Source organism: Monopterus albus, unplaced genomic scaffold, assembly GCF_001952655.1.
Source record: "Monopterus albus unplaced genomic scaffold, M_albus_1.0 scaffold17.1, whole genome shotgun sequence".
Lineage (NCBI taxonomy): Eukaryota > Metazoa > Chordata > Actinopteri > Synbranchiformes > Synbranchidae > Monopterus > Monopterus albus.
The window spans coordinates 1,156,777-1,170,663 of NW_018127897.1; the positions used below are offsets into that span (position 1 = coordinate 1,156,777).

The 13,887-nt window shown below is 41.5% G+C and overlaps 1 protein-coding gene and 1 long non-coding RNA gene across 3 annotated transcripts; one reads left to right on the forward strand and one right to left on the reverse strand.

Annotated features, from left to right (window-relative positions):
* Positions 1 to 578: 578 nt before the first annotated feature.
* Positions 579 to 8,171, reverse strand: chrna5 (cholinergic receptor, nicotinic, alpha 5). 2 transcript variants are annotated; one of them, XM_020592424.1, is made up of 8 exons: positions 7,583 to 8,171; positions 7,177 to 7,317; positions 4,311 to 4,462; positions 4,145 to 4,189; positions 2,969 to 3,078; positions 2,416 to 2,593; positions 1,631 to 2,326; positions 579 to 1,435 (listed from the first exon to the last, which is right to left on the reverse strand). In XM_020592424.1, the coding sequence occupies exons 2-8, from the start codon at positions 7,262 to 7,264 to the stop codon at positions 1,277 to 1,279; spliced, it is 1,428 nt and encodes a 475-aa protein (XP_020448080.1). In that variant the 5' UTR covers positions 7,265 to 7,317; positions 7,583 to 8,171; the 3' UTR covers positions 579 to 1,276. The 2 variants fall into 2 exon arrangements, with proteins under 2 accessions (XP_020448080.1, XP_020448081.1); XM_020592425.1 differs by having other exon boundaries at positions 7,247 to 7,317; positions 7,583 to 7,598.
* Positions 8,172 to 9,978: 1,807 nt separating this feature from the next.
* On the forward strand, positions 9,979 to 13,442 carry LOC109955866 (uncharacterized). Its single transcript, XR_002274345.1, has 3 exons — positions 9,979 to 10,306; positions 12,900 to 13,058; positions 13,169 to 13,442. It is a non-coding gene; the product is annotated as an uncharacterized LOC109955866 (long non-coding RNA).
* Positions 13,443 to 13,887: the final 445 nt, after the last annotated feature.

Consider the following 13,887-nt stretch of genomic DNA (forward strand, 5'->3'; position numbering starts at 1 on the left):
ACTGACATTTTTTGGATGAGCTTCTTTTTGTTTGTTCGGTATGATTTTATTTGCAGTCTCTATTGTAATTGGAACTGGTTTCATCAGTACAGTCACCAGTGTGTCCACCCTGGTGGTGTTGCTTTTCTAAACATGGCCATGGAGAGGCAGTGCAGGCTCAACCACAGAGAACCTTCTAGTTCTTGCAGATGTGAACAATGGTGTAGAGAACCTAAGGCTTTTAATCAAATTTCTCTAAATGACAGAGATATCTGCATGCAACATCAGTCAAGTACCAAGATCTGCTTTTGATTGAGCTAGGTCTTTGTGATAAGCCACAATAGGTCAGAAACATCCTGTACCCACAGTATTTACTTACTAATCTGTTACCAAGAGTCTGCTTACATTCATCCCAAAGAGCACAGGAATTGTTCTCAGGCTGAAACATTCAAGCCCTGACAAGAAAGCTTCCTTTCCACACTCTACTGAGTGCAATGTCTTGTGAGAACTGAAGAAGGTGCTCTGAGAGACAGGGGAGTGCAATGTCTTGTGAGTACTGAAGAAGGTGCTCTGAGAGACAGGGACTTGCAGAAAAACAATGTTGAATTATCACCTTTATTTCAGTTATGCCCCAAAGTGACAAAGTAGTTGTCTTTCCAAATACTATAAATATTGTATAGTCACACAGTGTAATATGTAAGAGTTCTTCTCCTGTTTATTGTGTCAATGAATTGGTTTATCTGGATGGCAAGCTGCCTTTTAACTGCCTTTCCAGGGATATATAAAGTTGTATTTAAATGAACTGAACTAAACTGAATTGGCTTTCATAATTTTGCCCAGAAACCTGCATCAGCACAAGTCAGATATTTGTCTTAAATACGAGGACATCTTTTTATTTTGTATCTATGAATGTCTACTAGACTCAGTGCAAAATCCCACCTACTATAGTAGATAAAATGAATGTATTGAAATGTACTGATGTTTGAGATATGGACAAAAATGTACAGTACATGGCTAAGTGTTGTATTTTTGTCTTATACACTAAGTAGTACTGTATAGTATGTAGTACATGTAATCAACTGAGTCATTTCATTTCACTTCAAACTCAGAAATGCAGAATTCAAATATTTTTCTAAAAAACATGTCTCTGTGAGATGCAGCCAGCTCTGCAGCTTCAGCTCTGGCATAGCTTGTAGCTTACAGAACGACCGTGATCCCAGTATCTCAGTCTGCACAACAGGACCCACAGTGAGCTGTTCACGTTTCCCTCCATTTGTGGTTAGCTGAACTGCGGTTCTTACAGGGTACTTCCAGCATGATTAGGGACGACAATGTTGGCCCATTTATAAATAACCGGGATGAAGAGGAAAGCGGAGCCCAGGATCGACACCAGGAGAAAAGCCCAGAGAAACATTCGATCCAGAACTTGGGCCACAAACTTCCAGTCTTGTACCACCTGTACCAGAAAAGAAGCACATAGAGATGCAACAAGACATAAGTAACATACAGTATTACAGTTTGTGAGGTTTATTATGGCATTTGTGGCCATCTTTTCTTTTGCTATATATCAGAAAAATCATGTATATATTACTACTAACTATTTTCATTATTACCTGTAAATGTGCAAATATGCACAATCCAACATACTCACCTCTCTGACCTCATTTTCTTTCACCAAATGCATGCTTATGTATCGAATAGAATCCAAAGCTGCTTGTAGGTTATGTCTGGTGTAGAGTAGAGGGGTGACCTCAGGTGCTGAGTCCTTCATCATGCCCAGCCCTCCTGATCCTCTCGCCCTGGTCACTGCTGCTGTGGCATAACGGTCCACATGGCTGCGCATGCACAGCAGCTTCGGCAATCGATGTAGGAAAATCTTTCTCACCCAAGGTGCCATGCCGTGATGTGTAGAGGAAGAGCGATGGTGGATGTTGATGGCAAAAACGGTGATGATGATAGACAGTGTGACGAAGATCATGGTGAAGACCAGGTACTCCCCGATGAGAGGGATAGCTTTTGAAGAGGAGGGGATAATCTCCTCAATGACCAGAAGGAAAACAGTGAGCGACACCAGCACTGATGTGCAGAGAGAGATCTTCTCCCCACCATTGGAGGGCAAATGGAAAACAAGGATGGTGAGGAAGGACAGGCCAATGCAGGGGATGATCAAAAATAGTGTATAAAAGAGAGGCAGCCTGCGGATGATAAAGAAGTAAGTGATGGTGGGGTAGGAAGAGTTGTCATCTGTCCTCAGACCACGGCTGCCTGTGGCCTTCACTATCTCCCATTCACCATTGTCAAAATAGTCTCGCTTGTCCACATGGAAGTCCTCCAGAATGATGTCCACCTGTTAAATATAGAGGGCAATCTCATTTCAGTTACTGGCCATGACAAACATTAACGTGGTGGACATGCACTGTAGAGGAGAGAGCTCACCTGGGAGCCATCGTATGTCCAGGAGCCAAACTTCATTGAACAGTTCTGGAGGTCAAATGGGAAGAAGGTAACATCAATGGTGCAGGCTGACTTGTAATTGGCGGGTGGTGACCATAAAATGGTCCCATCATACTTTACAACTGCTTTGGTGACAGTTCCCTCAAAACGTCCATCTGAACTGTTGGAAGACATAACATCAATTCATCTGAAACGTAAATGCTTTGGCCAGAGTTGTAGCTGATAGATTGGTCTGATTAACTCTGTGAAGGTCAACATGATTGCACTTTATCAAAAATACTTTTATGATTTTAGAATGTCAATTAAATTTTTGCACAGCCCTCATTTAGTATAAAAGATTATAGCCCACACAGTGATTTGATGTTCCACAAAGTTCAGCCAAGCTGTCACACCAACCATGGTTCAACACAGGCTTTATGAAACTATTGTTTCTGACACAGTACTGCCAGCATGTCAGTATGGTCATGATGACTATCAGACAAAATATGTGACACCTGTTTACTTTCCTTAGTATATACTGTATAAGGACACATACTTATCATACAATACAACATCTGGGAGCCAGATCCTGTCAGAAGGGACGCGGATGGTTGTGATTCCCAGATAGTCGTCAGGGATCCACCTGAGTTTCATGTCAGTCCACTCCTGCATACAGATAACATTGGAAATCTAGTGAAAACCCAACATAAAATCTACATCTGTGGGAAAGGTTTGATTTTTGGTTTGGTTGGTTTTGGAAACTATGCTTATTTATGTCCTTGAGAATTAAAAGATGAGCCGTTTCCTCCTCTCACCAGTCTTTGTGCTAAGTTAAGATAATGAGATACTAGCGATAACTAGCTGGTGATAATTTTTACTGCAGTCAGTGCTGTCACTCATGTCACTTATCTTGTTTGGGTCTCAGCAGGGAATCAAACAGACACACTTTCCAAAATGTTAAACTTTTCTTTAGAGGGTATAGTAGTTTTGCTATATGCAATATTTCACCCAGCTCCAGGCCTAAGAGAAGGGTCTGAGCAAGTGTAGCTAAATTTACTGTTATTAAATGACCAAACAACAAACCTATTTGACTTAGCTTAGGCATGCTGTACATGGTAAGCACCTTGTGAGTGAGTAATCTGGAATGTAAGCCAGTGGGTGACAAAAGCTTAAGAACAGTATCTGTTTTCTAAACCAAAGAGGAGAGCATCAAATGAAGGAAAGAACAAAAACATCTCAAGATCAAACATTTTTTCCACTTAGCAAAGGACATCTATGACAAACTGGCATCGCAAAATGGTTGCTGCCCTTCCAGCTCTATTTTTGCTGATGCAATCCATCACTGTTAACAGAAACAACCGACCTGTCTGGCAGAGCCTGGCCTGTGTGGATAATTTATAAGAAGTGTGACAGACAGGACACCTAAGATCATGAATAAGGCTGACAGGAGCAAAAGAAGGTCTCTTGCGGAAGCAAGTGTGTGGACACAAGGCCGAAGGGACTCAAAAAAAATGAGAACTGTCAGTGACATGCCACCAGAGCAGATTAAAAAGGGGTGTGAAGAGGCTGGCTGGTTGTCTCTCCATGCCATGTTGTTTTGGACTATTTCTGCATCCATAATGTAGCACAAAAAACAACAGCCTGTCTTCTTTACCTGCATGCTTACTGATGATGGTGAAATGTAATGCTGCATCAGGGGTTTAGGACAGATGAATAGTTCGACAGTACTTGCCTGTCTCATCCACACATTGGTTGTCATCAGTTGGTTTTTCTCATCCTAGAATGCCAAAATAAGACATTTAAATGTAAACATTTTTGCTTTATTTTACATTCATGCAGTTAGCAGCTCAGTTAAATTCATAAACGTTATTCAGGAATCAGTGCTTTTGTATCCTCACCACGTCAACGAGCTGGGAGATAGCCAGTCCAAACTTCACACAGATCGTCTGATTTAGCTGTTCCACCGGACGAACCCATTTCTGATAATTTCCAAAGAGGTATTTGAACAGCTTGTCCTCTGCTTTTGCATAGGAGGAGAGCTTTGGAATCCCTGAAAGGTGTGTAAAAGCAAAATGAAGGAAAAGAAAAAGTTTGTATTAAACTGTAGCTACTTCAGCATATACAACTGAATCTGATTTAATTTGTTCGATATATGTTCCTTTCTTGAAAACTAATCCATTCCCAACTCTGGTCCTAGCATCTCTCAAACATCAGTGGAGTCACCTGTCTGACCTTACCGCAGGCTGCATATGACCTCTGTGGTACTGCTTTAAAGAGACAGAGAAACCAAAGCTTTGAGCCAGACACAATGACTATACAACGGCACTACAAAGATAACAGATGTCCATTACTCAGATAAATGTCTGTAATAGAACTACAGCAGCCATGAGCCGTGGGTGGACTATGTTCAGTGTTAAACTGTTTAACGGGATTTCCAGTCTGATGTTTATGTTGTTTTATGGTGAATTATATTCCCAAGAAATAATTCTAAGAACATTTTTTGGAGGACTTGTATACCAACTAAGCAAGTTTGAATACGATTGTAGATGACTTAGCCCACTTCCTATTTTCTGTATGTACTGTCCCTCCTTCATTCATCACAACAAGTCTTGCACTTAGATAATGTAAATGCATGGATTGATTACTGAACAGGCCTGCAGGGGCTAATGGGTCAAGCTATCACAAGAAGACAAACCTGCGGCAAATCACATGGTTGCTCAAGCTTCAAAATGTGTAAGAAATGTCAGGGTCTTTTATATGTCTGCAGAGACCCACTCTGTCCATGTGTAAAAGGGACACATAACTTGAACTTTGAAAACTGTAGGATGCAAACTCACACTCAGGGCTTGACTGTTATGTCTTTCTTTCCAGTTAATGCTTCCTTTATCCTCTATAATATTTTCTTAATTTTTTATGCATACTTTCATCAAAGCATCAGAAGGCAAGTACAGTAGTCACTACTACACACACACACACACACACTTTCCCCCCATAAAGCACAGAGACTGCCTGAATCTCAGTCAAATTGCTGCATTGATTTGCTGAAGCATGCTCCACTACAAAGCATAAAGTACTGAATAAATTTGATTTACATGCCATTTCTTTGATCTTGCTCTTTAAATCATCCACTATCATGGTTATAAACTTAACTTATGGATGGAGAATGTGGCTGGAATCTGACCACAAAGCTACAATGTCACCCTCTCAATTTAAGCAGATCAATAAAGACAAGACTACAACATCCTTAGTCAATAACTCAGCAAATTCATCAATGTCTTTGGCTTCTCCCCTGCTATCACCAACGCCTGGCTGAAAAGCAAGCTGCAGAGTTAGCTGGATTCTACATTAGTCTTTTTGAGAATATGAGAAATTCCAAAGTACAGCATCGAAATATACTAATCTACAAAGATAATATAAACACGTGCTACAATGTATATAAAAACACTTATTTAAAATAACTGTAAAAATTTGATTTACACTTCACGCTGAAAAAGCAAATCAGTGATATCAAATAAACATGAAATATATTAGTATGGTACACAACCATGATCATGATGAGACTTCTAGTGAGATCAACATAAAGATGGCACGCTGCTACAATATGCAAACATCCTTAACAAAACAAAAGAAAAAGAAACCTACAAAATGCATAGCAGAAGGCAAAAATCTAAGGTTCACACACAAACAAAAATATACATGAACATACGGTACATGTTCAGTGTATACCTTATAAACAGCACAGACTGAGGTTCCTGTTTTCTCTGATCTCTGGCTTGTTTATATCATTAATTTCAGTGCTGCACAAACTGTAATCCACTGTTATTCCATACATGCTGTTTCACACCTGCCCATTAGCTATTGCTGCTGAGTTCACAGTACCAGGCCTTCACCTGACCCAGTCATTTGTCCACCCAGCTGCTTCTCATTTGCCTCATTATTTATAGTATGAAGGACAACTACAACCTGCCTGTATATGTCCTAATGACTATATGTCTACCTTTTGACAAGCCTGCATGCCACATGCTGGGTTGGTGTCATATACTGTATTTTGGGTTTCGTATTGTACCATTCACATCATTAACATGACTGAATAACTTCCCTGAAAGCTCTGATTCAGCAGTATCTGAACAACAAAAAATACAGTACCACATGTCAACCAATTTTAATTTCCCATCTTTGCCATCAATTCCAAATGACATGGTGCCCAGTTTTTCTGAGATAATGATGCTTTATTTAGCAAGGAAAACTCACATTAAAGGAAATCCCCATGTAATTAGTCAAAAGATGATGCCCATGAGGTATGAGGTAGATTTTTGGTTACAGCATTTCAGACTTTTTAGGATAAACTGCAGATGTTACATTAAACTCTCAGGTGGCCTCTCACCTATTGACTGTTACAAATATAGCCTAAATATCCTGCTTACTTTTGTTCAATATTTTGAGCTCAGTTAACCTAACTCCCATGCATTTAAACTTATTTGCCAAAAATATAAATGAATTATAATCTAAGATCTGGAACAATTGTAGATTGATATAGGCAGGTAATTGGTCACCCTGACACCAAACCATTTAGTGCGATTCCAGCTTGGTAAGCTCACTGCACTTTTTACTGACCATCTGCCAATTTCTACATTTTTTTCCAGTTTCTACTGCACATATCAGCTAGAGTCCAGCTAATCTTCAACTATGCCATCTGTCATACTCAGCCTACTATGTTCCACCATGATAATTTTATGAGGCATTCCCAGTCCTTGGAACACATACGTAGTGAGTGGCAAAGGTGGCAGCAGCACAGCAACGGCGGCAGCAGCAACAGTGCAAGAGAGGTGCCTACCCCTCCTGCTCTAAGCATCGTATCAGAGGTGGCAGCGGATCCACACAGCTGGTCCCTCGGGCATCACAGAGCTGGAGAAAACAGTGAACAAAAACAGCTTCTGTGTACACTGGAGAAACATCTTACTAAAGTATGGATGTATTCATGTCTTGGGTTAAGGGTTCAAACCCATAGACAGCAAGCCCTGCTCCCCTAGGCTGCCTTTGTCAAAAAAAGCCTCATCCAACTTTAACGTATATAACAATAAACTGCACAAGAATGCCCTCCACCCTCACTTTGCCCTCTAATAATTACATTTCCCACAGTGAGCATGCAAGTGACATATCAGCTCTCTACCTGCTCTGAGTCTCTGCCATTAATCCATAGCAGCAGTGGTGGTGGGAGTCTCGCCGACAGCGACAGTGCTGCTCTAGTGCTCCTCCATTCCATGCAGGTTCTTTCTGTCGCCTCACACAGATGCAGCTCCACTCCTTGCTGCCTCCAATTGTGCACAGGCAATGTGTCCACCTCCCTCCTTCAGAGAGACCGCCCCATTTCCCCACTACTACCACCCCTCCCCCTTCTCCTAGCATCCTAATGGTCACTGATCACAGACAGGGATAACTGCCCCCTCAACGCAGCCACCGCACTGTCTCTGCATAGCAGCATCAGGAAATGACAAGGGCACCCACCTCTGCCACTGAAATACTGCTAATCATTTATTACAATTTCCAGGTTGATCCTTGGTTTTTACATCCACACGTTGCTACATTTCCTGTTCCTCTCAGCCTTTATGTATTTGTGTATGTGATGTGCCATGGTGACAGTATAATGTAGCACCCAGTTACGTAGTATGGGATGGGAGAAAAAGCTATACATCCAGCTTGTACTAAAATGCATTTGCACAGTCACTTCTGAATATATTGCTTTGATTAACCTATATTTTATTTTTTGCTTGCAAAACTCTTTGCACTTTTGTTTATTATTAACCCTTGTGTTCTGGAGTTAGTCATCCAGCACACACTGTCATACCCTATATGAGTCATGCTGCATGGTAACATTTCAGTCTCAAGAAAAAAATGGAATCTCCTCAGTAACCTGTGAACACCTGTTTTGTACCTACTGTAGTGCTCCAGGCTCTATTCTAGTGACTTGTGTGGATTAAGAGAGTTCTGTATTAGACTAAAAATAACCAAAAGCCTCAGACTATTGCTGTTAAGGAATGAAAATTTGTTTTGGGTGAGTTTGATGAGGTTCAGAGGCATTAAGTGAAGCCATCATTTTATCTCACATGAAATGGGTGAGAGCAAATATACAGAAAAATTGATCAGAATTTATCGATTTACTGATGAAATATGAAATAAAGGGAAAAAAACCTGGCTTGGCTTATTTGTGTCCTTTGTGTTTATAAAGCTAAACATATGACATAACTATACAGCTGGTTCCCAATGGTTAGAAGTGAGATGACCTATCCTGCCTGGTTCAAGCATATAGATGTCATAAACAGGACACAATGTCTGATGTGTGCAGCTACAGAGTGCAGGAACAGTGAAGATTACAGTGAAGACTACAGTTCTGGTTGGTCCTAGCTGTGTGCTTTGCCTTCATAATCCTGTTTGAGGTTTGTATTACAGGTATTGGGTGAGGCAGTGTTGTTCATTAGGATTGATGAAGCCAGTTAAGTAGTTCACTTGTGTGTGTCTCTGCAGCATGTTGTGGTGGTGTGTAAGTTTATAGCTGCCTGGTTTGTCCCTGACAATCCCATTAAAGGCGAAGAATGATCGCCTGCATGACAAACTGAGCCAGCTGAAGTGAGAGCTCCAGTAAGTCAGCAGTACTATACCACAGGACCAAGGCCTTATCACAGAAGATACAACTAGAACTGTGAAAACACAGTCACTAGGTGTAAAACCGCTGTCAGAACAGAAGCAGCAGTAACCTAGCATGCCCAGCTACCCGACCTTGCCTGCTGCCTGACTTGCACTGCACCCAACCCAAATTCCTTTCCCTGCAGGTGGTGGGCCCACAGAGCAGCTGCACCATGTCATTTCTTCAGGCTGTGCCTAACCGTGTCCCATGGGTCAAGGGTCGGCCAGCAGGCACTCACCGGCGAACTCCACTCCCAGTAATCTGGGCGAGGTTGTTATGGTTGCTCAGAGACGAGTATGAACGAGCAAAGAAAAGATGGACCCAGGTGGCTGACTTCGGTGCAAGTAGTGTGGGATTTATTTACAGTGCTAATTTCAGTGAATAAAACAGTCGCAGTATGATAAAGAGTCACTGGGTGTTGATCTGTGGCAGAGGGAAACAGTCGATGGTTGTTGGTCGGGCTGCGGATGCTGGGGTCACTCCTGAACTGGTTGTGGTTGAGGTGAGGATGGCTGAGGAGACAGGAGCACGTAATGACAGTTCATGGAGACTGTGCATCAACCTGTATGGTGGAGACTGGTAGGGCTGAGTATTTCCAGGATCCAGAGGAGAGGTCCGTAGTCACAGAAAGAACAACAGGAGAATGTACTGAGAGTAATATGGAGACGAAGGTAAAAAAAAAAAAAAAAAGGAGCAAAGAGACAAAATGACTAGTCTAAGCAAAGGTAAAACGGTAGGACTAGAAAGAAAACGGTAGGACTAGAAAGAAAACGGTAGGACTAGAAAGAAAACACTGAGCAAAGGGGCCTGAGAAAATGGATTGAATGGTGAGCAGGGTATATATAGGGAGGAGACTAATAAGGTGCAGCTGGTGATAATCAGGGGCAGTGGGGAGGTGTGCTGGATAGTGTAATCAGGGTGAGGAAGCAAAACTAAAGTGAGAAAAGCAAGAGAGGAAGGTGCAGCCGGGCAAACCTGACAGAGGTAGCATGACTCAAAGTTTTCAAAGTTTTTTGAATAAAATCCAAATAGGATTCATTCTACTAAAATAGGTTTTAAACTGAGGTTTTACAGATCAACGTGTTAGTCCCTACTCCATCTAGATTTGTTCAGACAAACCCAAATTTGAGGATTCCTTTTGGTAACTAGATGGAAGAAAATGGTGGCGGGTCCTGTTCAGCTGGTTGATTCAGGAAAGTAATGATTTCCAAGGTAAGCTATAGTACAAGTCATTTAATAATAGTGCATGCCTGTTTTATTGTAACAGAAATTCTTACAATGCAGTGATACAAAGTGTGCTGACAGCCTCAAGAAGAACTTATAGGCTGTTAGTGGCTTATATCTTATAGTCATTAATTACAGCTTCTTGTACTAGTCATTTAAACGTGTTTTTATCAGAGTCTATTAGTGAAATCTTTATATCAGATTTAGGGGAGACACCACAACCAGATAATCAGTTAAATATAAAAACAGTTAAATGGACGGACGTCTTTCCAGATGGTTGTAAAGTTTCACTGGACAGGAGAAGTTTAAATATAAATGGAGTAGGAATTTGGTTTCAAATTGTCTGAACCATTTTTGAAATAAAGCCAGGTTTCTGCACAGAAATATTTGTGGACTGAAATAGAACCCTGAGTCTCATTGTGACATCAAATACAGCATGTTCATAAACCAGCAGCTTAGAGAAATGCACAGCATAAATTTAGTTGAGTGGAAACAGTCTTTCATACCAGTTGGTAAAATTTTGTGACACTTCAGCTAAAGTCATGAATTCAAATAGCTCTCGATTCTGGATGAGGAGGAGGTCTGGTGATGGTGATAATGTAAGTACAACCCTCTACTTTACTGTCTAAACTGTGTGTTGTTTACATCTGAAAGTTTTTCTGCGATGCATTCAGAGCATGTGATTGCTGCAAAACCATCACCGACAGTCCAGAAACAATACTTTAATGCAGTAGTTAAAGTGATTTAGCTGAAAATCCCATCTTTATGGTGATTTGAGAAAAGCATGTGTGCAGTGAAGGCTGTCAGGTCGTGTCCTCCATCTCAGTTCAAGGATGATGTTTGGTGAAATACTGCATTTCACAGAGGTTTTCTGTTTTGCAGGAGATATGAATCTATGAAGCACGTGCTTGCAAACATGTTGCATTTGAGCATGAAAGTTTTTTGTCAACCTTGAGAAAGAAAAGAAAAGCTGAATCTTCTAAAGCATGAGATGTAGTTGGCTGGACAATTCACATTAACTGCAAAGATTTTGTTTAGGCAGATTAGTGTTTCCAGTGTGAAGAATGAACCTTTTAACATTTCATTTGTGAAAAAGTGTTTCAGCAAATGAACACAACTCAGGGTTTTACCTGAGCTTAGAGTTCAACTCATGGCCTGTGTTGGCAGTTTCAATCATGTCAGTTAATCATACAGAAACTGTTGTGGAAATAAAATCACTGTAATGTGTATTTGACTTATTCAGCCATAGAGTACTGAAAGCTTTGAGATACAAGAGAGTCCTGATGTCCACACCAGTCACTCCAGGACTAAGACGGAGGCTCTGGTGCATCAGACAGCAAGGCTGTGGGGCTTAGAATTAGCATGCACCAATGCTGTTTTGAGAGACTGGGATTCTCTGTGGAGCAGGACCCCCTCCCTGCACGTCAACCCCCAGCTGGTCCCAAGCCTTTGTTAAATGGGGATGTGCTCAGCAATGGCATGAATTCCAGGGTCCGGAGAGACAAGAGGGGACCAGAAACACAGGATGAGGACGTAGCCAAGGTGCATCTTGGCAGCCTAGAAGACACCATCATCCAGGAGGATGCTCACACTGACCATGAGCTGATTGGAAACCCTGTGGAGGTATCATCTCCACCCACTTCTCCATCAGCTCTACGATTCAGGAGAAGAGTGTCTCGTATCCCTGTGTAGTCAATGAACGTCAGTGAGCCAGGTCCGAACGTCTGTAGACAAACGGATGAGGCATAGTGACAGAGCTAGGAATGTGTATGAAATTGTAGCCAGGAACCCCAGAGGCTTCCAGTAGTTTTCGGTCAGAGGTTTTCAGAGATTTAACTTGGGTACAAGAAGCTATACCACAATTACAACAGTGATTCCTGCATTCAAAACTTAACTTGAAAATTTGTCATTATGGTAAAATTACAGACAGAAATTTGCTTTAACTTTCCAAACTAAAGTCAGTTACTGTGCAGGACAGCCACATTCATAGTTTTATATGATAGGGTACAATGTGACACCCAATACCCACATTACTTCCCAATAGTAGATCAGTTGATTTGACTCAGTGATGTAAATAATACTGTCCTCTCACCTTTATTTTGTACATTGTCACACCTTGTCGTAGTCCTCAGCAGGTCAAAGTACAGCTATGTAAATAGGTCAAGATGTGAAGACAGTAAACAGGTAGACATGTATTTTTCATCTGAACAAACAAAGACGTAGGCAGAAGAGACAGACTCCAGATGGCTCAAACTAAGGTGGAGGCAATCCCAGAAACACTGGCTACTCTTCCAAAACCTGCCTTCACTTGCCTAAGATTGTCAGCAGAGGCAAGAAGACAGACAGGAAGAACCAGGAGGAGCTGCAGCTGCTGTTCAACCCTGTACAGAGTTTGTCTCTCTGCTTTCGGCTGCTGAGGTCAGAAGACTGGTAAGGTTCTGGACAGAGAAAAAGATTTTCTACTGCTAAATACAGGACTAAGATAGGAACACAATAGGGAGCAGAATCTAAAATTCTATGGCAGCAGAAGCAATAAAAGTAAAAGAAATGAGGTATAATGAGTGGATTTGTTTGTCTACAGCCACCTGAGCGCAGCAATGAGGGCCAGCATTGCTCAACAGCTCCACCTCCTGGCTGACAGATTGGGAGCAGATGCCATCCTAAAAGCAGGGAAGGACTTCACCCAGCGCTTCCTCATTGCTGTCTATAACATGTGTCTGCATGCTGCCCCTGAAGTCAGGTCAATTATCACTGCTTTTAGTTCACAGGGTTCAGAGCTGCAAGATTTGATGGTTTTGATTTGTATGTGGTTGGTATTTTCTGACAAATAACAAAAGTGTCTCTCTGCAGGCCCCACGGACCGGCTATTCTCCAGGAACTGGCCCTCGACAGGGATCTTGTGAAACTCTGGAACGGGATCATTACTGAAAAAGATTAACAACTGGAGAAGATCTTAAGGAAGAGGATGAAGAAGTAGAACAAGAAGAAACTGGCATTCTAAACCCTGTCCCTGTACCTATCCTTGATCCCAAACCCTGAGCAGTGTTAACCACTGCACCACCCACCATTGTTGTTGACAATGAACAAATAAATGGAAACATTGTTATTGTTGTTAAAAGACTGCACATTTTATTGCCTTGTAGCTGATAGCAATATGCTGTGCTGAACTCAATGGAAAAAGAAGTCACGCCACTGCACTGAGACAGAACAAGTGGCAAAAAGATTGAATGACTGTATTCAAACAATTAAATCTTTATGCTTACAATGATAGCAATCAGTGTGTGAGCCAGGTAGGAAAACATTTTTAATTTTGTATTCTCTTCTAACACCTCATTTAAACCCCCAGAAATCTTGAGACAGGCATGTGAAACTTTGACTGCAGAGTCAGTAGCTCTGCCACAAGAGGGCAGGGTAGGTCCATCTGAGTCCCCATCCAGATTACATGGAAATCCATGTTCAAAAGTCAGAATTTATTCTGGAATAAATGTAACTTTGTAAACTGAAACTCTGTAGGGTGTGGTGTGACCTAATATCCACTTAGTCTTCGTTGAAAAGTTGAAACTACAAAA

What these genes read in the sequence shown, in the direction of transcription:
- chrna5 (XM_020592424.1), bottom strand. Translation starts at nt 7,264, where the DNA reads ATGCTTAGAGCAGGAGGGGTAGGCACCTCTCTTGCACTGTTGCTGCTG. An exon ending in CCAATGTGTGGATGAGACAG is followed by an intron (nt 3,079 to 4,144) that starts GCAAGTACTGTC and finishes ATCTGTATGCAG; the next exon opens with GAGTGGACTGACATGAAACT. An exon ending in GGACATACGATGGCTCCCAG is followed by an intron (nt 2,327 to 2,415) that starts GTGAGCTCTCTC and finishes TATATTTAACAG; the next exon opens with GTGGACATCATTCTGGAGGA.